The sequence below is a fragment of the Euprymna scolopes genome, chromosome 31, assembly GCF_053919585.1.
Source record: "Euprymna scolopes isolate OS-2025 chromosome 31, ASM5391958v1, whole genome shotgun sequence".
Taxonomy (NCBI): Eukaryota; Metazoa; Mollusca; class Cephalopoda; order Sepiida; family Sepiolidae; genus Euprymna; species Euprymna scolopes.
Genome location: NC_136512.1, coordinates 41315601 through 41337485, shown reverse-complemented (window position 1 = coordinate 41337485; position 21885 = coordinate 41315601). Strand labels below are relative to the sequence as shown.

At 34.9% G+C, this 21885-nt stretch overlaps 1 protein-coding gene across 1 annotated transcript; it reads right to left on the bottom strand.

The window, feature by feature from the left end:
• Nucleotides 1-1314: 1314 nt before the first annotated feature.
• LOC145255703 (mediator of RNA polymerase II transcription subunit 31-like) lies at nucleotides 1315-18095 on the bottom strand. The gene is made up of 4 exons (XM_080114291.1): nucleotides 17963-18095; nucleotides 5923-6003; nucleotides 3089-3185; nucleotides 1315-2004 (listed from the first exon to the last, which is right to left on the bottom strand). The coding sequence occupies exons 1-4, from the start codon at nucleotides 18057-18059 to the stop codon at nucleotides 1620-1622; spliced, it is 660 nt and encodes a 219-aa protein (XP_079970417.1). The 5' UTR covers nucleotides 18060-18095; the 3' UTR covers nucleotides 1315-1619.
• Nucleotides 18096-21885: the final 3790 nt, after the last annotated feature.

Below are 21885 nucleotides of genomic sequence, written 5' to 3'. Positions count from 1 at the left end.
ATATACAAGGTTTTGTTTGTCTGTTTTATGGGTTATCAACCTTTTTCTGATTAATTTAATGACGAAACACAAAACCTATTGTAAAAGAGCCATTGATTTAGCTGTTTGTTAGTTTGGGGTTAATTAATACAAAACAATAATGATTGTAAATGGTTCATTGTATATAATTAATTGAACACTAGTTGCTTTTTTTTTTTTTTAAACCCATGGCTGGGAAGAAATTGTGTTTGACAACTTTGCCCAAAGGTATTAGTACATAATTGAATCCATTAAATCCTATAGGATTGGAACTTAGCATAAACAATTCTTCCATACTTTATAAAGGTATTTGTTATGCCAACCATGCATCTCAAGCATGTGGGGGGGGGGGGAAAGAGTATACCCACAGTATCAGGGTGACATTTCTGGATAAGCAAAAGCTAAGAGAAAAATTTGTGATCACATGAAGATTGCATTATAAATGTTTAATGATGACAAGAGAAAGATAAACAAAAAGAAAAAAGTTGGAAATCGATTTTTGATGACCTATTAAATAAGGTCACATGTACAATTGCTGCCAATTGTGTTTCTACATTCATTTGTAATATCTCTAATTTGGAAACATCTTTTTCTCTTGGCATTTTTGGTTTGGTTTTACAGCATATCAACCCTTTTTGTTTTTTTTATGCAGAATCTGGTAAAAAGGTAAAAGTCTTATGCTTCAAGTTCTTTATATCTTCAAATATTTATTCATGGTGTTTGGTTTGGTTGTTTTGTAGAGTAAATTGTTATTTTTGCTTTTGGTTTTGCAGAAAATAAGTTTTGCAAAGGGAAAGGAGTAAAAAAACAATAACATTAATGTTTGGTGCGTTTTAGGTCAGAAAGCCTACTCTGGTAGCACCAGTGTGGCTTTTTACATCTGAAGGTATACTAAAGTGTTATATAGAATGAATAAAGCCGTTTTCACATAAAAACGATATTTTATAGTCAACTTATGCATGCACACATACTGAATGGGGCAAAATGATTTGATATATTTGTAGAATTTAATAAAAGAAAATTAGAAAAAAAATTTGTTTTAAGTTTTCAAATGTACATATGTCATTTTGTTGTATTTTGTTTGATTTTCTGGCGATATTGCATATACACTCCTCGCCATCAATCTACCAAACAATTTAAAAGATTCCTGTCATTAAGAAATTGTAGCCAACTCACATGAAATGACCTGCAGGGATATGAACAACTTTCGCGATTATCTTTGTCAGTGTGTGCACAATAATGGCAAATATTTCACTTATGTAATTTTTAAAACATAAAACAAAATGGCGTAACATGTACAGCTGTAAAAGAACAAAAAACTTTTTGCATTATTTATTCAAATTTTCAAAATATATTCTATTACAATTTACAAATGGGTCAGATCAGTTTGCCTCACCTTGTGTGTGTGTGTATTTATAGAGAGAGAGATATAAATTCTGAAAATCCACTTTTCTTTATAATATCACTTTTTAGGGCTGTTAATATTAACAAGAAGTTGCTAATCAAAATATGAGCAGACCCAAGAAAAACGATTAATTTAAAGAAAAGGCTTCCTGAAAATTAAAAGATCCTGCCATCTCCAACCCCACGATGTTATCTTGTCAAATTTCTTTTATAACTTGCTGTGCTTGTTGTAAAGAACTTGATTGTGAGTTTAGTGAAGGTTGTGTCGAAGTTGGTATTGTACCCGTTTGTGGTGGTTGAGAACTAACTGAACAGCCTGGTCCTCCTGTCCCAGCACCCAATTGACTGCCGATGCCAGTCAATGTTCCAGTGCCTCCAGAACCACCCTGTTGCTGCTGCTGCTGCTGTTGTGTAGTGGCAAGGTCAGCCTGTGCTTGCAAAAGGGCCATACGCTTGCGTTGATAGTGCTGCCAATGTAATATCTGTTGGTCTTCTATGAATTTAGCACATTGCAAGTTCACCAATTCCTTACGAAAATGTTCATACTGCAGCAATTCCAAAAAGTGCAGACATTGTGGATATCTGTGGATAAAAAAAAATAAAAATTATAATAAATATAAAAACAGTTGATCAAAAACTAATTTCTATTTACTTATTTATATTAAGACTTTTTGATTCACCAGGATGGTGGTTATGATTTCAGTTGAGTTTGTCACTATGTTGGTTTACAGTAAAAGTCTAGTAAAGTCGATATCGCTTGACCAATCGTCATCAAATTTGGTAAAAATATCAGTTATGGGTTAACTTACAACCAATTTAATTTTAAGATATCTAAGTCAAAGATCAAGGTCACAAAAAATTGCCCGCTGATGTTTGCATCTTTGGACAGCTTTCAACTGCTGTTGTCCACTCATCCGACTGCTGATTTGAAACTGAATGAATTGGTGAATCCATGTTTATATATTATCAAATATTCACACAAAAACTTTTTCGTGTGTTGAAACATTTTCAAATAACGCATAACTTGTTGATGCATTGTTGTTTTTGGATGCAAATGTGGCACATACTTTGGACATGGCTTTGTTCATGTAAAATGGTGAATATACTATCTTTTGATATTTTAAATTCCTATTTTATACAACTTCAATGTATGATTGGCCAAAACAAATTTGAACTTTTTTGATGTTTTTCAGGATGTACGTACCTCATGACAATATAAAAATATCATATTCCAAAATTCATGTAAATTGATCAAGTAGTTGTATTTTTATAAAGAAAATCATTAAGCAATTAATGGAAATTTTTAGGCATTACAACAATCTAGTAAGTATGAATTATTCTTGAGTTATCTCCCTTATTTTTGACTTTTTTTTTTTTTTTTTTTTTTCTCAAAATAGTAGTCACTCATAAAATTTGTTTCATCATGAGTACATACAAATTTTTCTTTATTTTTTAATGTAGGGGGAATTCTGGAGAAGAACTGAAAATTTTTGGCCAGATTATTATTTAAAAATGTTTCTAATAACCCTGTGACAAGAGACAAAGAATACACTATGAAACAAGGTTAGAACTAGATGTGTTTAAAATCACATATATTTTGAAAAAAAAAAAAAAAAAAAGAGTGGGGGATGATGTTTAACATTTCAAAAGGAAAATCATTACTCACTTGAGATACTTTGCATATTTGGCTTCCTTCCAATACTGCAAATATTTCAAATAGTTCACGAAAGATTGATCTTTAAAATAATTCCTTTGAGCCAAAACTAGAAAAAAAAAAGAAAAAAAAAGACTAAATGAAAGTTGCTAGATTAATCAACTTAGTGTTTTTGGTTCTAGCCATTTTTTCTTAAAAAAAAAACAACAACAAAAAACAAAACAATGATGATCTGATTTGTTAAAGACTTGTTCTATTTACAAAGTAAAAAAAATGATAAAATTTAAAATAAACAATTTGTTGTCACTGAAATATTACTTTTCTAAAAATAACTCTGCATAAAATAAAATCAGAATTATATGTAATTGACACATCATTCAATAAATCCTGGGTATGACATAACTCTAAAAAAAAAAAATTAAAAAAAAAAAAATACACTAAAAGCATCTTACAGTGTAGTCAAAAATTGCAGATTTCTTTAGATCTGGTTGAAAACGCTAGTTTTTGTTTGACAATCATAAAGGGATGTGCTTGTATGCATGTACAAATATTGAGATCAATTTTGTTACAGTAGAAGTATTGGTATAATGAGAAATTTGAAAATCTATTAAAAAATCAGATAACATGTAGAATTTTTTTTTGCCAAATGAATGATTTTTATCTTTTTTGTTTAATCCAAATTTTTGTCTCATGATCCTTTATCAGAGTGATTCAGGCAATCCCCCCCCCCTCAAGGGGGGGTGGGAAGGGTCTCGAGAGGGTTAATATTTTTTTTAGAACTTTTTATATACTCCCTAGATCATAATATCTACGATTTGCGAACGGACATCGTCTCTACATTTATTTTGATCGACTTTTATAACATTTCCTCTATTTCATCCTTTCGCGCGTTTGTTGGTCTTTTTCGTATAAGAAACCAATCTAAGCAAATCGACTGCCTGGCCTTCGTGGCCGAGTCGTCTTGAAGGCAATCAGTTTTCATCAATGTCGGGGAAACCCTTCATATCAAACAATTGTTATTCATTTGGAGAGCTCCCATTTTTGGGGGGGAGAGAGCTGGTTTTCCCCAACATTATGGAGAAGCAGAAACTGGCCTGCAGCCAATCTTCATTTCTGCACCTGCGTGAACTCATTTCTGCAAGTCAACTTTTTAATTGTTAAATTTAAACGCTTTTCACTTCCTCTCGCTTCGTAGTGTAGCGGTAAGATCTCAGTTTTTCTTTTACTTTCTCTTTTTCCGCCTTCGTGTCACGGGTTTGAGCCTGCCTGCCTACTACCACTTCATATTTTTGTTTTTTTCTAAACACCTGGGCAACGCTGGCCACCCCCGCTAGTAATAATTAAAATTGCTCTAATGAAAAAGTGATATTGGAGTTGTATTTTGAGGCCAAAAAAACTATTCTACAAAAAAGGCATCAAATCATTAGAGAAGCATTGAAATGAATAAATCTTCCTAGAAAAAGACTATATTGATGAATAAAGTACTGTCAGTACTAGGTTTAGTGAAAATCACCATCACTCAATGGCCAAAGTGAAAATATTTATCGTTTTACATTTTTTATTTCAACTAATATATATATATATATATATATATATATATATATATATATATATATATATATATATATATGAGCAAACAGTTAATGAAATGAGTTAAAAACATATTTAATCTGAAAAGGAAACACTAGATAAGTGGATAGTCCTTAATCTGCAGAGTTTTGAAGAAATACTCTCCTTCTCATCAGAGGGTAGGAATTAGCAAAATGCAAGATCGGATTTTGCATGCAAAAGTATTTGATGAAACAACAAGTAAGTCAAAGATCTTACTTGATAACAAAAAAGTGAAGCAGAGGGAATATGGTGAAGAAAAAGGTGATTACATGTGAATGGATAGTCTGGTGGAAGATAAATAATCCAGTGACGGTAAAATCCAAATATATAACAACTCTTTTTCAAAGTGTTTTTTAACATGTTTTATTAACTGTTTGCTCGTATTATAAGCTCTATCTCCTATTTGGTTTTATCGAGCTTTTACATCTAGTTAAGATTACTTTATAAATATTAATTCTTTAATATTTATAATATACTTTAATTTTACCATCTTGGATCATTTTGGTAAATTTAATCGTAATTTTTATTTTATTATATATATATATATATATATATATATATATAAAAAGCTTTTCAATTAAGAAAAAGATCAGTCTCCTCTATCTTGTATAGTTCAATGTTTTAGTGTAAACTTTTGTTGTTTGCAAATTATTTAAAAGTTGAATGAACTGTTGAGCAAGGGCTGCAAGGACCCATGGCAGAGTCAATAAAATACTTGGTAAAATTTAATTGTAAATTATACTCTTCTGGAGGGTGAAGGTTCAATCCTCAGTGTAGGCGACACTCAAAATACTATTGCAAGTTACTTAGGACTTCTACCCAGTTATGGCTGACTGAATGAAGCATGTTACCCCAGTGGATTAAATAAAGGATTCTGTTAAAAATTCTGTGCAAATTCAAAAGTTCAACAGAAGAATTCCTGAATTCAACAAGATACACCTGAAGAAGATAAGAGGTTACATCAACTGAAACGTGAAAATAACACCCAAGACGAGAAGAATAGTCTGAAGAATTCAAATAATGCTGAGCAGTTTTTGTAAAAAAACTTGACTTTGTATAACTATTCAGCATTTTAGTATATTTTTTTAGTACTTGTAATGAATCGGTATCAAAACAGTTTCAACACTTTCATGAAGATTCTCGAGTTACTTCCAGAAACCATACATAAATATATTTACAAATGTATTTATTTATTTTTTTTAATTATCAAACAAAAAAAAAACAAATTTACATACAATTTAAATAATTTGGGTTGGCCAAACACTGCACAAATTCAAGTTCAACTTGAAAACGGAGTTTCTGTTGCTCATCGGTTTCTGAAAAAATGTAAATATATACAAAAAAATATTAATGTTAAATTAAAAACAGTTAAATACCTGATTGAAAAACATTCAACTTTTGTAGTAATACTTCATTATTATGTTGAAATATTTAGTTCAAGTGTTTAACTAGATATTTGACATTGTGGAACTCAATTCTTTAAATTGGATTGTCTATCTATATATAGAAAAGGCAAATCAATTCTTTAAATTGGATTGTCTATCTATCTATCTAATATATATATATATATATATATATATAAAAGGCAAATGCGCACGCGCATTTTTTGTATGTCTCGAAGAGGCTTTTTTCGCTAACGCTCCGGGAGGGGGGGGGGTTACTATCGCTTAGAACTGTTTATATAGCCCCTAGATCATAATATGTGCGATTTGCGAACGCGTGTTGCATCTAGATTTATTTACGGCGATTTTTACAAAATTATTACTATTTCAGCCCGTCTTGTGTTCGTTCAGCTTTTTTGTATAAAACCGAAACTAATTCGAATTCAAATTAATTGCAGTTCCCGGCAATCACATCGGGGAACGTTCAGAAGCAATCAGCTTTGATCAATGTGGGGCCAAACTCCTTATATCAGACAATTGCTATTCAATCTGGACAATGGGGGGCTGGTTTCTCCCTCCTCAATATCTTGGGGAAACAACTAGCCAAAGTTAGGTAAACAAATCCAAAAGCTGCCCCACAGCAAAAGTTAACTCTGCTACTTCTATTTGACCTCATTAATGTGGGACAAGGCTGGAAGGTGGGGAATAGTCCCATGTACAAGAAGTGCTGCACTCTGACTCCTTAAAAATTGCCTGAGCAATACCATCAGCACTCCCGTCTGAGAGTGTCTCAAGTAGTTCCTAAAATAAAAAGGCAAGGCCAGATCTCCTAGAGCTGAACAAAAAAAGGCCACGGCTATCACAATAATCCAGTCACTGTTACACAGATTGTCAAGGATGGATTCTCAATTTGTTTAATTAGCATAAGGCTTCCTTCAACGTATGTAATAATTATAACTTCTATTAAATATAAGGTGCTTATCCAGTTTTATCCCAGTATTAAAAATTATAGCTGCACAAAAACTTTATTACTTACATATTTGCTAAGCCAAAAAGAAAGACTATACAAAAAAATTTATGCAAATTAATCCAGTATTTTTGTTTTTATAAAATCAAATCAAATTTAATCACTAAACGATTGCTGGTATTATGATGATTGTGTGCTACCAAACTTTGAATTATGTCCCTTGGTCATTAATCTTAGTGTAACTACTTACACTAAAATGGCAGCCAAAACATTTTGCTATTAAAATGTTTTTTCTTGTTAAAAAAAAAAAAAAATACTCGATGAATTTGCATAATTTTTGGTGTACTTGTCTTTTTAAAAATCTAGTACGAAAGTACATAATTTTTTGTGCTATTTTGTTTATTTTCTTTTACAAGATGGTAGTTTCCGTCTTGATTTAGGGATACATCTTTCAGCGAGTTAAATGCGCCTCCAGATAACAACCTGGAAATTTCTACATACCGCACATAGCCTTCCTAAATGGTCACCCATCTGATAGTGGCCAGGGTCATCGTTGCTTAACTTTGGCGATCTGGCGAGAACTAGTGTGTCAACATAATTGTGCCGTACATTAAATAGTATTTAGAGTTAAATTCAATTTTTACAATATTTTTGTTAATTAAATTGTTAGGTGAACTATAGAACAGTTACAAATCACCCTCCTCTCCCCATGTTAAGAATAGCTTTCTAAATCATGTTATTTCAATGCAGCAACATAGATGCATAAGTACGAAAATTATTTTATTAATTATTACATTCCTTATTTTATTCTTTTGTTGTTAATCAAAACACCTTGATTTTCGATTTTCTTTTGCACATTGTTTTGCAAGTGTCTTAAGTGAAAACCAAAATAGTGACTGTTTAAAAACAAAAAATATGTTAGATAATGAAGGTCTTAATCTATAAATATAAAAGCGAAAATGTATGTATGTATGTATGTATGTATGTATGTATGTATGTATGTATGTGTGTTCGCTTTTTCTGTGTGCCTACAAAAGGTTCTTTTCAGAGAAATTATTATAAAAATTGTCGAATTTTGGATTCAGTCAGTTCGCCATTTGCTACGTCACGGACCGCATTTAATTCTTCGCCGCCATCTTGGTTACTGATCTGAACTACGCTGCCATCTTTGTTCAACATAATATCTCAGAACTTAAGAGGTTAACTATGCGACAGACTGCATTTGATTCTTGGTCGCCATCTTGGTTACTGATCTGAACTAAGCCGCCATCTTTGTTCAACACAAATGTCTCAAAACTTAAGTCATCAGTATAGATTTCAACGAATGATTTAAGTATGTGTTTTGGGAGATCATTGATGTAGATCAGGAAGAGAGTTGGGGCCAAGATTTACCCCTGAGGGACTCCAACATTAATGCTGTGAGCTGATTTCTGTCCATCGACCACTACTCTTATGAGCCTATCCAGGATAAATGATTTTATAACTGAGTAGACAAAAAGGTTTTCAAAAACAACAAAAATTGAGTTTTGCCCAGAAAATTATTACCTTATGAGACGAACTCCTCGGTTTCCTTTTTTTTAAGGCAAAACTCAATTTTCGCTAATTGTCTTCGGAAATTATTTTCATAAATAATTAATTTTCTATCTTATCGTTTTTCATAATTTTGAATATGTTCATTACTGCAATATGGCAGTTAAGTAGATAACATTGTTTTATTTGAATTTCAGTATTTCAATTTTCACTCTAATAATGAAAAAGCACTTATGTTACCATGCAAAAATAACATTTAGAAAGCCATTCTTAACATGGGGAGGTGGAGTTTTGTAACTATTGTCTACTTTCACCCAACAATTTAAAAAAAGATGTAAAACTCGAATTTAACTTAAAATAAATTTTAAAAGATAGTATGGTAACATAAGTGCATAACGACTAGCACCTATTTTGTAGATTTTTCATTTTTTTGTGTGTTTTTAAATTGTAATTCATACCTGATGTATATTGCTAAGCCTGAGCAGTAGTCACGTGACATTTCACAAAGTGCATGAATACATGGCGGACATTTTAAATCACAATAAATATTTTCATAAAACAAAAAAAAAGTAAAAATAATGCAGTCAATAAGTTTTCACAACCGGTTTACAAAAAAACATTTTTATGTTTTTCATTCTATTTTTTTTTTGGGGGGGGGTATTCAATTATAGAACTTGTATACCTTAACAGGTGCTTCTGCAGTTTAATTAACCATTTTCCTGTGAGTAACATTTATTGAGCAGAGTACTGATTAACTAGCAGTGTCAGAAACCAATCATAAGAATGCGTGAAAAAAAATTGAATAATTCGACCTCATCAAGCAGCCATTTTTTTTTTTTTTTTACATAATGAAATCAATTGAATTTTACGAGTTAATTTTTCAATTTTTAAACTTTAAAAATCTATCAAAATTTTTCTATTGGTTAAATTTTTACGATATTTTCAGGGCCGATGTGAAATTTTATGCTCTTTCCAATATAATATAATATAGAATATAATATTATAGACAAAGGTTTCTTTTTAATCCCCTCCCCCCCATTTTGAAATGTCTATTAAAATTTTAATAATTTACTCACCAAAGTTTTATATATCACAAATTGAAAAAGATTAATAAATAATATATTGTAAATTAAAACAAAAAAAAGTGTTTTTTTTAAAATTTACCTGTAAAGTCCAAAGTGCAATACCTTTTTTTTTTTAAAAGCCACGTTGATTTTTTTGATATCTTTTTTTTAATTGGAAGCCTATGTTCTGCTTATATTGTCCAGTAAGTATTGGACGCTGATGAAAATTTTTTTCTATTTCATTCAATGTTTTCTTTTTTTTTTTTTTAGATATTTAAAAAATTTTTTTCACTCAATAAAGAATTAAAATATAATAAATCAAAAATTTATGGATTTCTTTGAGGAAAGAAAAAAAAATCCTTTGACTTTTTTTTTTTTTTAAAGGCAAAAACTTATAAATTTGACTATTTTTAAACTATGGGAACACATATTTCTTCACGCACACGGCTAACGCGAATGTGTGGTTTTTACTGCCTTCTGTCCATCCGTAGTTCTAAACAAGAATAAACTGGTACTTCTGGTTTTTCGATAAGAACGTAAAAATGCTTGCATAATGGCACCTTTTTCAAATAGTCGTTTTAAAAATTCTTTTATTTAAAAAATAAATGGAATTTAAAATATAAATATGGATAAATTCTGAACAATGGAACTACACATTCAATAGTATTTTTTATAGTTAAGTGATTTTTTTTATAATCGAAGTAAAATTTCGTTGATTTTCTTCAAATTTTTAAAGAAAACTGATTTAAAAACACAAATATTGCATAATTTGCTATTAAACCTGTTATTTTTTTTAAATTTGGTCTTTGCTCCTTTAATTGAAAAAAAAAAAATCAGGGTTTCAATTACATTTTTCAAGTAGTTATAAGCTTGTAAAGATAGGTCGAATTATTCAATATTATTTCACGCATTCTTAAGATCGGTTTCTGACACTGCTAATGATGCGTGGTGATATTTATTTTTTACTTACAGAAACTAATATAAAATGCTAGTTTTTACAAATAAATGTGATTTCTCTTCGGTCTATGCATATATGTAATCAGGCGACTTACGCCATTAAAGCTGATTATACAAAAATAAATAAAAATAATAAACCCTTAGAAAAATATTGGTACTCATGCAGAGAGTGATCCGTGCTGAAATAATAACATTTAAAAAGCCATTCTTAACATGGGGAGGGGAAGATGTTTTGTGCCTATTTTAGTACTTTAACCTTACAATTGAATAAAAAACATATCATAAAACTTTAATTAAATGTCAAAATACGATTTAAAAAATAGCGTGGATCACTCTCTGCATTAACACCAAAATATTAATATCTCCAAAACTATTAATTTGCGACAGATACAGTTTTCAGATTCTTTTTCAGCACACCGAAATCTACAAGAAAAATAATTTTTCTACTAATTCGAGTTCATGCTTTTTCTAAAATTTTATTGAATTATTTGGTGCTTATGCATTTATGTTACCGTGCTATTTTTAAATAGTATTTACAAATTAAAGTGTCACCATTTTTTTAATTAAATCGTTAGATGAAAATACAGAATAGTTACAAGACAACCTCTCCATGTTAAAACTGGCTTTCTAAATAACATTGTTTCAGCATGGTAGCATACATACCAAGTGTTTTTGTTTTTTTTAAATAACTGGTATTTGTATTCACTTTGATGGGAATTCTTTTTTTTTTTTCAGCAAAAATAAAAATAGATTATTTTTTTTTTTTGAACCTTGATCATTTACGTGATTTTTGGAATATGCCATCTTCATTCCGTGACAATTAGGTACTGTGAAAAAAATTAATATTCCTTTAAAATCCAATGACTGCTCAGTCGAGAAAAGGAAGCAATGTGCACCTAACTTAAGTTGCGGAAGAATTGTCCCCCCTTCGGCGACATGACAGTATGTTAACAATCTCTAGCCAGCAAAGGTGAGGTAATCAAAGAGTAGCTTTTTGGCACCAGCCACAAATGCATCTAAAAAAAAGCTTCACCACTGGAGAGAATCTCCTTTCAAATAATCAAAAGGTTATGTGATTAACTGTCACCTGACTTGGGGGAAAAAAAAACTTTAAAAAGGCAGAGAAGGCAAGGTAATCTCTTTTGGTTAGTAAGCAAGGTAAGTGCACACCGCTCTCACCTGTTAGTATAATTTGTTGGTTAATTTTTTTTGTTGGTTACTAATTATTTAGGGAGGAGGCTAGGTCTACCTTGCCGCTGTCTCCGGAGTGCACAACTTGGACAATACCATTTCTGTCTGGCAGGAGATGGAGACTCAATTCCCACACACTGGAAGTGACATCAGTCATCACATCTGTCGCAAGGAATCATGATCACCATGTGGAGAACTGCATATAGGACAAAGCCAAATTGCTTCATTGGCAGGTGTTGATTGAGAAGGATTAGTCCTCAGGCCTATCAACAGATGCTGGTATGGATCCATCTTGATCCTCTCCACTTAAGGATAATTCTAGGGGGAATAGGTTTTTTAACGAATGGATACACCCCCCTCCTCCTTTACCCTTGCTGACCTAACCACCCTATCTCTGTAAAATATCTCCAAAATGATCCCAAAACGGCCTAGGCTTATGTGGGCTCCTCACCAATACCACATCCCCAACATTTAATCTGTTTCGGAAGGGCAGTCTAGAACGCCCCTGGGGTTTCTCCCGGAGCCTCACGAGGTACTCATACCATAGTGCGGAAATTCTCCAGGCACTGGGCTTGAACCTACATGGTTCCGAGCAGCCTTTCTCGGCTGGGTGGGAGATGGGAGGCAAAATCCTCATCGTTCAGATCTAAAAGCAACCCAGGACTCTTATTAGGCCACAAAAACATGTTAGGAGTTAATGCCTCTAAATGTCTCTGTAGATTCTCGATATGTCAGAGGGCGGTTATTGATAGCTCTTTGGATATCCGATATGATGGTAAGTAAAGAAAAATAATCCATCTCACCTCTAGCAACCACCTTGTAAAGACAATTCTTAATTGTTTGGATACTCCTCTCCCAAACACCTCCCACCCAAGGTGAGTAAAGTGGAATGGGGCAGAACTAGATAGAATAGGGGCCAAACTTCTGTTGACAATCATGGTTTAGCATCAACTTTTTAAACAATCGACCGCCTCCTACGAAAGTTTTAGCATTATCAATGTAAATGGTAGATGGGATGCCATACAGGTTTGTGAACCGCACCAATGCCTGCAGAAAGGCCAACACACTCATGTCAGGTACCACTTCGATGTGTATAGCTCTGACACTGAGACACGTGAAGATCAGTAGATACATTTTCACCTCCTTATCACCTTGCCTAACCCAAAGGTGATCAGTGAAATCCATTCCTGTATGCTTGAAGGGAACTTCCAGTTCAATACAGGATGTGGGCAAGTTAGCTACATTGCGTGGCAAGACCTGTCTGGCATTGTACCTTCAGCACAGAGCGCACGAATTCAGGATCATCTTCACTTGGTAATCGGGTGACTCTTTGCCAACAGAATAGGGTGTTTAACCTCCCTGCTAAAGTGGAGAGAACTACCAATTCTGCCACCTGACCTGATTAGACCATCATCACCAACCCAGGTATTGTCTTGCCCAAGGGATCTAGCAAAAAATCTAGTTCCTCAGCATATACCTGGCATTGCATCGTCTGCATAAGCAAAACTGCTGCCAGTTTTTCACTCTCAACTTCTAACCGACGCAAGCGATTGATAAATTTCAGGACTAAGGAAGTCACTCTTAAGAGTTTATTAAATGAAGAGAACCTTTCTAGGGGCAGAACAGTAGGTGTTTCCTCTCCATGGAGGATCGCAGCATTCCAAGGCGCACAAGCTATACCATGGCTGCGTTTGTTGAGGCATGACAAGTCTTGAGTAGCCCACGTGGTGCCGCCACTCAACTAACCTGGACCATAGCACCAGAACTGGAAGCAGGTTTTTAACCTTTCCAGTGTCATTCCCCTTATGATCAAATCAGCGGGGTTTTCTGCCGTTGGAATATACCAAAATGAGGGATACAAACTGAGTGTGGCTTCTAATTCAACGCTCATCTGCTGGATATCCTTTAGCCTATTTCGGGCAAACAGGTTCTTACTCGCGATGGTCCCCGAGATAAGCCAATTGAGGACCACTTGAGAATCTGTGGCCATGTGAATCTCAGAGGGAGTAAATTCTCCAAAGTTTCTTAGAATTGTAGGCAGGCACTTCATGGCCAGGAACACAGTCATGAACTCCAGAGTAGGAAGTGTTTTCCTTTTCAAAGGAGCCACCCTAGCTTTGGCAAATACCAAACAAGATCGACATTTCTGAACCACATATGCCGCGAACCCATAGGCTTCCGGGGAGGCATCACAAAACAGGAAGAGCTCGCCAGGTTCACTCTCACTGAGTGCCTTACGGAGAAAGGAAATGGTCCCCAATCCAGAGAGATCTGAAGAAAGTTTCTTCCATAAGGAAAAAAATTCAGGTGGAACCAGCACATCCCACCCTAATCCTTTCTCCCAAAGCTTGCTTAGCAGAATACGACCTCGCAATGAAACGGGCAAGCACAAGGATAAAGGATCATAGACTCTCGTGGTCTCCCCGAGAATTTGTCTCTTAGTAAAAGCATCAGAGTTGCATTTAACCGCTGCCAATCAAAGGGTGTTGGAGAGAGGACAGTACCGATAACCAAGTACCCTTTCCCAACCACTGCCATGAACACTCAGTGTACCATGCTCTTCCATCTTGCTTCGAATTCCTACATGGTCAGAATTGCAAGACTGTAGTTCGAAGCCTTCTTGATGTAACCGCTCCCGAGAGAGAGAGTGCATAATCCACACAACTCCTCTGGACTATCAGTAGACATGATGAGATTATCTACGTAAAAGCGATTTTCCATCATAAATCTGCAGTTATCCATAGGACATCATGATACTGGAGAACATAATTTAAGATAAAAGGACTGGAAGCAAACCCAAAAATGATTGTGTTGTACCTAAAACAACATAGTCGTTCGCCATCCTTCAAAAAAAAAAAAACAGAACCTGTTTTTATCGGATTCCATCTTCAGGCGGATCATCAAAAAAGCCTTCTTGAGGTCTGTCAACACAACATGATTATTAGAGCGGAAAGGGAGTAGCAAATCCAACTGGTCACTTGATAAGTTCATTCCCTGGTAAGTAGCTTCAAAGATGGAGAGTACCCAAGCTTTCAATAAAATCCAATCCAATTATTCCATGAATTGGAATGAAGTTTGTGCCTCTCTCAAATCTACCCGCTAGGGGGCAATTATGATGTTGGAAACCGTCTAAAAGAGTATCCAACTCCTCAATGTGTACAGATATATCCAGGTCCTCCTGTACTAGTACAGGAGGAGAATATGGAGAATGAGATCCAACACTCACCTCCAATTTTACTTCCCTAAAGCGCCTATTACAGTCTCCAAGTATGGTAGTCAATTTGAGTTTGCAATCCAGTCCAACGGACGCTAAGGAACCAAGGTGTTCTAACACCTTACCTGACAGATAAGTCCGGCCACTGCCAGTGTCCAACAAACAGTTGGCAGAAACCTGGTCGCCATCCTTGCCAAAAGTAACACACAAAACAGGGAGGAGGCATGAGAAGTTTTCACCTGGAGTGTGATAAGTGGAGTAAGCCTGAAGTGAAGAATCCCTTAGAGAGGGACCAGGCCTTGGCCTAGATGAAACATCCCCCAATGACCCTTGACTAGTATTAAAGGTGGAGCCAGGTACCTCGTCTCCCTTTATGAGAAGACGTTTAACCGCCTCCCTAGTATCCCGCAAAATGGACGACAAGGTGGGGATTCTCTTCCCAGAAATTTGAATCAGCTCCCCTCGAACTTCTCTGGAGAATTTGGAAACGAGAATCTTAGCCATAAGTCAAGCCCTCGAAGAATGGTCCTTAGAGAAAGAACAGCCAAATGAACCTTCCAGCTCTGCCAGAAGAGAGGCTGCTTTGGTAATGAAGTTTGTCAGAGTGGTATAACCTCTATCTCGCTTATAGGTGAAGTCCAAAATGTCTTGGAATATGTGGTCTATTATTTCATTCTCATCAAGGTATTCACTCTTCAGGACAGAAAGGGCCACCTCATAATTTCTGTTGCAAATAGTTATATGATTGATGAGCAACAAAGGTTGACCGGACAGTGAACAATTCAGTCTTTCGGCATCGTTAGCCATGTCGGCCACACAATTTTCAAATCTTGATAGGAAATTTCTGAAACTCATGGGGTTGGATTGCATCTCCAGCCCATCAAAGTTAGGCCCAGTAATCTGAAGCGTAGGTGGCTTCACGATAAAAGACGCACCTCTTTCAATTCCAGAGGAACATGGAGCAGAACTTATGGACTCAGAGGTAGTTGGGAGGAACTTTAATTCGAGCTGCTCAAGTTGTCGGGTTTGTATTATTGTACACATAGATTCGAAAAAGTTGTCAAAAAACAAATATATAGCAAATAAATGTTATCAAAGGCAAGATAAATTACTTTTCTACCAAACTGGATATAATTTTCGTGTTTTTATTCAATTTAACATGTTTATTCAGCTCGAAAAGCATACAGTGTTTACTGATGTATTGGAAAATTCAAAATGGCGGCCGAGTCTCTCTTTAACACGGTAAGTTCGGGAAAAGGTGTTATAAATAATAAACTAGACAAAATATTATTTAAAAACACCGAATATATGTCAAGTTATGTCACGGTAACATATATTGAGCGAATTTCTAACAGTATTTTGTCTAGTTTATTATTTATAGCACCTTTTTCCGAACTTACTGTGTTAAAGAGAGAGTCGGCCGCCATTTTAAATTTTCCAATACATCGGTAAACACTGTATGCTTTTCGAGCTGAATAAACATGTTAAATTGAATAAAAACACGAAAATTATATCCAGTTTGGTAGAAAGTAATTTATCTTGCCTTTGATAACATTTATTTGGGTACTCCTGCAGTATTTTACCCACCGATTTCACGATCTTAGCCGAGCGTTGATCGACATCCGTCGGAAAACGCCGGAACATGGCGAGCGGTACGATACTCTATCAGCCAATCAGGGCGCTTCAAACGAACGCGCAGCAGACGAATAATTTTCATTGAAATTACACACACATAGCGTTTCATTTCAGTTATTTTATTGTTCAAAGTAAAAATACACAGCCTTTCATTTCAGCTATTTAATTTAGCGATAAAAAAAAAAAAAAAAAACCCGGGAGCTGTTGGAAACATATTTATGCGAATTTATGTGGAGACAAAAATTTGGACACAACCCTTTTGTCTCCATAATAAATCAAATCGCGGAAGGCTACCCGGTTTGGGAAGGAGCTTCTTTCCACATCCTCTGAAAACCCTTTGCTCCCTACTTTGCCTCTCTACAGTCAGTAGAAAATCTTCCAGTCGGAACTAAAGATAAACAGTAATTGTTGCCCCCCCCCACAAACATTACTGAAAAAACAAACAAACAAAAAAAAAAACATTGTTGTTACTGTTTAATAACGTTTTGTTAAAAACACACAAAAAAAAAAAAACATTGAAGTGTTTATTACTGTTGCTTACCCCCCCCCCCCAAAAAAAAAGCTATCGGAAAACAAAATGAACCAAAAAAAAAAATATTCAACAAAATAAATTTATTCTACTTTAAAAAAAACTTACGGTAAGTGTTTGTGATTTATTTTATCACAATTTTTTGTATTAATTTTATCCATTTTGTTGTGTGTGTGTGTGTGTGTGTGTGTGTGTAATATCTTTTCCTTGTAATGTTGTTGCTATTCACATACTTTTAGCGTTCTTGCACCGTAGTAGCTCCGAATTCTCGGCTTTCGTCGGCGTTAACGCCGAAAGCGTCCGTCAACGCTCGGCTAAGATCGTGAAATCGGTGGGTAAAATACTGCAGGAGTACCTTTATTTGTTATATATTTGTTTTTTGACAACTTTTTCGAATCTATGTGTACAGTAATACAACCCCCCCCCCAACGTTATTATTTCAGCACGGACTGCACTAGTACCTTAAAGTTTTGATATGTTTTTTCTTCAATTGTAAGGTTAAAGTACAGAATAGGTACAAACACCCTCCCCTCCGCATGTTAAGAATGGCTTTTTAAATAATAACGTTATTATTTCAGCACGGATCAATAAGTGCATGCATGAGTACACATTTTCGTTTATCGCCATAAGGGTTAATAAGCAACAAAATAATAACACAACGAAATTTAAATCGATTCAGAATGTTTTTTAAGGGAATAATAATTAAACTAAACTTATTCTAAAGCGCATACGTTAACTCTGTAATTAATGCTTCGAATTAAATCATAATTAACATAAATATTAATCATCAAAACTTTGAATAATACCTTGACTCGGTTGAACCGGTAGACGAGACGAGGCCATGCTTATTAAAAAGTTATTTTCATTTTCCGGAAGTGCAAACCGGAGAGTTCCACCTTTCATGGTTGCATCTGTTATCTCCCTTGGTCTTCAAATAAAAAAAAAAACAAAAATAGCAATTTCTCAGATAGTTTAATGTTCAATTTGAAAATTTCGTCAATGTGAAGTTTCTTTCCAACTCCCAAAACTTTAAAATTACGACTTTTAAAGGTTTTCGGTGGTGCTGAAAACGAATATCACATTTAACTTTGGGGTAGATAAGTAATTTTCGATATTTATTCATTATAAAATAAACTTACATAATAAAAGTCGGTTTCGTTAAATAGGAAATATTTATTAGGTGTTCTACTCTCCAATTACGAAAAATGATCAAGTAGAAAAATAATTACTCTCTCTCTCTCTCTCTCTCTCTCTCTCTCTCTCTCTATATATATATATATATATATATATATATATATATATATATATATATATATATATATATATATAATGTAGTAATGTACTTGTACAGTTTAATAAAGACATTAAAAAATGAAAATATCGAAAAAGTTTATATTGTACGTATCAGTTTTGACATGAAGATTTCCGAAAAAAAATTTCACTTAATTTGATCGGGGAGGTTTTTTTTTTTTTTTTTTTTTTTTTTTACAACGGGAAAACACGTTTTTGAGAGCGCGTTGAAGGCAGACATTTTTGATTTGTTTAAAATTTTTTTGAATTTTAGAAATGACACGGGAGATAACTCCATGTAAAGCGCCTATACTCCCTCCCTACCTTTCCTTTAATAACTAGCTTTTCTTCCTAAAAATCGAACCTTTTGCTTGGTATCATAAATTGTTTTTTCGCTGTAAAATAAAAACTACTTGATGGAATTAAGTGAAATTTTTTTCCGGAGAACTTCATTCCATAACAGATACGTACAATTTAAACTTTTTTTTTTTTTTTCGATATTTTCATTTTTTTAATGTATTGACTAAGCTGTACAAGTATCTATCTATATATATATATATATATATATATCATCACTATCGTCATGACCATTGAGGAATTATACCGTTTTTAAACGCTTCTCTCAATAAAAAAATCAAAAAAACACCAAGATTCATGATTGCTCTGTTTTACATGTTGCATGCGATGCATTTGTTTTATCTGGGCTGGAGAGGGCCCAGAAAGCCATGGTGAAGGCTGCCTCTCTAAGAGAAGCAAATCTCTGATCTAAAAAACAAAGCGGCAGACCAGTACCCGCATTAAGCTGGTCTGCAGTTTGATTTGTTGCTGGCTATCTTGCTCTTGCTTGTTGCTGGATATCAACATTTTGAACCGAGAGAGAGACTAGCTGTCGTACAAAGCTAAATCTCTGGATTAACATCTTTGTACAGATACTTCCTCAGACATTTGTCAAAAAAAAAAAAAAGAAGAAAAATGTCCTATTGGCGATGGCTGTCCATATTAACAGGAACAGAAGATATTATGCTAAACGACACCTGGTTACTTTTAATGCATCTAAAACCAAGCTTCTCTCTTTACATCATCAACATTCTAATTCACATTTGTCATCAATTGAAATGAATGGCTCTCGTCTTCAGGAGGCTTCAAGTTTTGACAAGCTTCTGGGCTTGACCATTACTCCTGATCTTAAATGGAACACGTATATCAAATCTGTTGCCAAGGCCGCTGGAAAAATGGTGGGATCTTTCTATCGATCCAGTAGATATCTCACTGCTGATGCTATTCTCTACCTATATAAGAGCCAGGTACGTCCAAGGATGGAATACTGTTGCCACATCTGGGCAGGAGCTGCTAGAAAGGACTTGTCCTGCCTTGATAGAGTTCAAAATAGACTTCGTAGCCTCGTAGGAGATGTCCTTTTCTCCTCCTTGCAACCTCTATCTCACAGAAGAGATGTTGCGAGTTTGTCTCTGATGTATCGTTATTTTCATGGAAAGTGTTCAACTGAGCTTCAATCTATGGTCCCCCCTCGCCAAACTTTCACAAGAAACACTCGTCTAGCTGTAAACACTATCAATAATTTCCCCCACTCTTTATCTGTGCCTAAACCTAAACGTAGATTCCATGAACAAAGCTTCTTTCTTAGAACTGCACGCCTGTGGAATTGTCTTCCGTTTTCCTGCTTTCCGGCTGACTACAATATGGTTGTGTTCAAGTCTAAAGTAAATAAGTTCTTGATGAGCCGTTCCATATAAGTTATTAAATTTACCAAATTTTCATTACTAATGATTACTATATTGACCAATTTCTACTGTACACTCTTTAACCCTTATCCTTGAGTGGCCTCTTGGCCTTGATAATGTGGTGATGCCTTTGTAAAAAAAACAAAAAAAACCCACCCACTTCAGCTCTGTTGCTGGAATGTGAGAACACTTATTGACAATGGTAAAAGACTAGAATGGAAGACTGCAATTTTGACTAAGGAATTGCAAAGATATAGATATTGCTGCACTCTCTGAGACACGTTTCGCAGGTGAGGATCAACTGGTTGAGCGCGAGTCGGGCTACACGATCTTCTGGTCTGGTAGAGCTGAAAAGGAGAGGCGTGAGGCTGGTGTTGGTTTTGCAGTTAAGAACTCCTAAATTTACAAGATCGAACAGCCAGTAGGCATAAATGACCGTGCAATGACATTGAGAATGCCCCTTGCTGCTGGTCGTTATATGAATGTTCTTTCTGTCTATGCGCCGACTCTTACTTCGCCTGAAGACGATATTACCTCCTCTTATCATATGCTTAGATCTATTATCACCGGTTTGCCAAGTGCTGAGAGTTTGGTGGTTCTTGGTGACTTCAATGCACGGGTTGGATCAGACAATGAGACTTGGTCTCCATTGGGTCCATATGGCATAGGTAGAGTCAATTCAAATGGTATGCTGCTTCTCCATCTCTGCAGTGAACTAAATCTTGTTATCATCAACACTTTTTCCCACCAGAAAAACAAGGAGACCTGGTTCCATCCCCAATCTAAACATGGCCATTTGCTCGATTACATACTGTGTAGACGTGGTGATCTTGGAAATTTTTGCAAAGTTAGAGTAATGCATGGTGCTGACTGTGGTACTGATCATTTAATGGTCAGAGCTAAACTGAGAATTACAGTTCACAAAAAAAGCCGTTTCAATGGTGTCAAAGTGCCTAAACGTATTGATGTTTCCAAATTGAAGGATCCAGTCGTACAAAGTTCCTTGAAATCTGCTTTCAACCAGGTGGATTTCTCAGATTGTGACTGGGAAACAGTAAGAGATACAATATACCAAAAAGGTGTTGAAGCTCTTGGGTTGAAGGTTCCTAGACATAGAGATTGGTTTGCTGATAATTTCAATCAAATTAAGCCTCAAATTGATAGAAAGTGGAAAGCTTATTTGAAACTTCTCAACTTTTCACCTCTGAACAAGCCAGCGCTCGCTGCCTACTTTTCTTCTGTTCGGAGTGAGGTTCAGTGTTGTGTGCGCCAAATAAAAAACAAATGGTGGTCTGACCTCTCCAGGGAGATACAGACTGCCTACGATCATAGAGATGTCAAGACATTCTACACTCTGCTTCATCAGGCTTATGGTCCAAAATCCTCTTCAACTACACCACTCCTGGCGAAGGACGGGAAAACCTTGCTGAAAACCTCAGATGAAATTATGCATCGATGGCATGAACACTTTCATGATCTTTTTCATAACCCATCCAATGTTGATGTTGCTGCAATAGAAAGTATCCCTCAATGTTCCTTTTGTCTGGAACTTGATATTAAACCGACTCTTGTGGAAACAGTTGACTGCATAAAACAGATAAACTCGAACAAAGCCCCTGGGTTGGATGGCATCCCTGTTGAGCTGCTGATACATGGTGGTGTCAATGTACATTATGTGATCCACTCTTTGATATTGT

Excerpts from the sequence above, each read along its gene's own strand:
- LOC145255703 (XM_080114291.1), bottom strand. The coding sequence starts at position 18,059 with ATGAAAGGTGGAACTCTCCGGTTTGCACTTCCGGAAAATGAAAATAAC. Across the intron at positions 6,004-17,962 it reads ACCGGTTCAACCGAGTCAAG|AAACCGATGAGCAACAGAAA; the intron begins GTATTATTCAAA and ends ACATTTTTTCAG. Across the intron at positions 2,005-3,088 it reads AAATATGCAAAGTATCTCAA|ATATCCACAATGTCTGCACT; the intron begins GTGAGTAATGAT and ends TTTTATCCACAG.